Source organism: Asparagus officinalis, chromosome 5 (genome assembly GCF_001876935.1).
Source record: "Asparagus officinalis chromosome 5, Aspof.V1, whole genome shotgun sequence".
Classification (NCBI taxonomy): domain Eukaryota; kingdom Viridiplantae; phylum Streptophyta; class Magnoliopsida; order Asparagales; family Asparagaceae; genus Asparagus; species Asparagus officinalis.
Window position 1 is genome coordinate 111,016,612 of NC_033798.1, and position 2,049 is coordinate 111,018,660.

General features: G+C 43.9%; 1 protein-coding gene across 1 annotated transcript; it reads left to right on the forward strand.

The window, feature by feature from the left end:
• Positions 335-1,641, forward strand: LOC109843343 (water stress-inducible protein Rab21-like). Its single transcript, XM_020412277.1, has 2 exons — positions 335-664; positions 1,295-1,641. The coding sequence occupies exons 1-2, from the start codon at positions 374-376 to the stop codon at positions 1,517-1,519; spliced, it is 516 nt and encodes a 171-aa protein (XP_020267866.1). The 5' UTR covers positions 335-373; the 3' UTR covers positions 1,520-1,641.

Here is a 2,049-nt window from a genome sequence, read left to right on the forward strand (position 1 = left end):
CGCATGCATGTTCAACATCACACGTGGGGCTCAACTCCATCACCTCCTTCCATGTGTCCTCCCCACGTGTCAACACCCTGCTAATCCACATCCTAAAACCTTTTTCTAACGCTAATCTCCTCCATTTTAGCGACAACGTTGACCAGATAACACATAACGCAGACAACGCCCCGGCCCCCCGCCCCCGCGTGTCCCATCTCCCTCACACGTGTCAACCCCATGCAATCGTACATCTCTCGCGTGCCGTCACCCCCCTTACTGTCACCGCCCCCATTCCCTCTCTATATAAACTCACAACCCCCCGCCCATGCACCTCATCCCATCTCATAACGAAAGGGGCAAAAGAAAGAAAGGGGAAAAAAAAAATCTAAAGATGGATATGAGGGACCAGTACGGGAATCGGGTCGGGAGGATGGATGAGTACGGGAACCCGATCCAGACGGACGAGTACGGAAACCCGATAACGAGTGGGGCCACAGGAGGAGGATATGGTCACGGGACCACGGGAGCGTACGGTACTACCGGGACAGGTGGCACACAGACAGCCGCAGGATACGGGACTACAGGGACAGGTGGTGGACAGGGGCAGATGATGCACGCTACCAAGGAAGAGCACCGTGGTGGCGGTATACTGCACCGCTCCGGTAGCTCTAGCTCCAGCTCTGTGAGTACTGTACACAAGAAAAATATTAAATACATCCTGGGATATGGTACTAGATATGCGCTAATGAATGTTTGCTCTTCAACCATTTAATCTTACAATTCGCGCTCTAAAATTATATTCATTAGATGTACATTTGATATTATATGTCATGGACCCTCTTTACTGAACCCTTCCTTTTCCGTAAACTAAAGTTAGTTATTCTCAAACGCTAAAACGTATTCGGTATGTATTTAAAAGTATTATACACATTAATAGTCTATGATTTTTACATAACCTACTTGTGGTTTAGCAGAGTGAAAATTTAAAAGCATTATAAAGTTGAACAAGATCTTTTCGATTATTTTTGTGAGTTGGATATTTATAATAAAAAATTCGAAAAAAAAAAACGTTCTGCCCAATCGTAAAATTTTGTGACTTTAATTTCCAAATTACTGAGAGGACATTAAAGGTTTGTGAACTAGCACGTACTAAATATTAATAATATTAATGTACGTGCTGAATACTCCAAATTTGGATTTATTTATTTGTATTTATTTACTTTCTGGAGTAGCAAGCTATAATGTTAATGTATCATGTGCTAAATACTCCAAATTTGGATTTATTCATTTATTATTTATTCACCATTTGCAGTCGGAGGATGATGGAATGGGAGGGAGGAGGAAGAAGAAGGGACTTAAGGAGAAGATCAAGGAGAAGCTCCCCGGCGGTCACAAGACCGAAGAGCACGGGTATGAGCACGGCCAGGCCACCGGCACCACCGGCTACGGAGGAGGCACCACAACAACGGGATACCAAGAGCCGGAGAGGAAGGGGATGATGGAGAAGATCAAGGAGAAGCTCCCTGGCCGTCACTAAACTTATCACTCACAAGCTTAGTTTGTGATGTTGCTAGCTGCATATGTATAAACTAGCAAGTTGTGTGGTCTATGTTCACCTAGCTAGCTAATTAAATAAGGAGTGGGCAGTTACTTTGCGTCCGCGTGTATGTAGTTCCATGAAATTGTTAGGTGTGTATTTATGTTTGTGAGGATTGGTATCGTTACGTACCTTGTTGACGAATAGGTAATGCAAAATTTGCTTTTATGGTAGCAACCTAGTAAAGGTAGTAGGAATCTTATCAGAACTTGAGAAGTATCCCCATAAATTTGTCGCGCGCCTTTGCGGAAGCCTTGCACGAACTCACAACGAACCTGTGATCACGAGTAGAAGAAAGACAAACTCTTGCACAAATCTAACCAATAAAGCCAAATCAATCCAAACACAGAGATATACGTGGTTCGGCAATTTGCCTACGTCCACGGGGAGAGGATGGGGAGATTTCACTAAATCAACGAACCTGTAATCTCAATTTGTACTCTCCTTCTCTATTAGTGAAAACCCACCCC

Coding starts and splice junctions, on each gene's coding strand:
- LOC109843343 (XM_020412277.1), top strand. CDS start 374: ATGGATATGAGGGACCAGTACGGGAATCGGGTCGGGAGGATGGATGAG. Junction 665..1,294: donor GTAGCTCTAGCTCCAGCTCT/GTGAGTACTGTA, acceptor CACCATTTGCAG/TCGGAGGATGATGGAATGGG.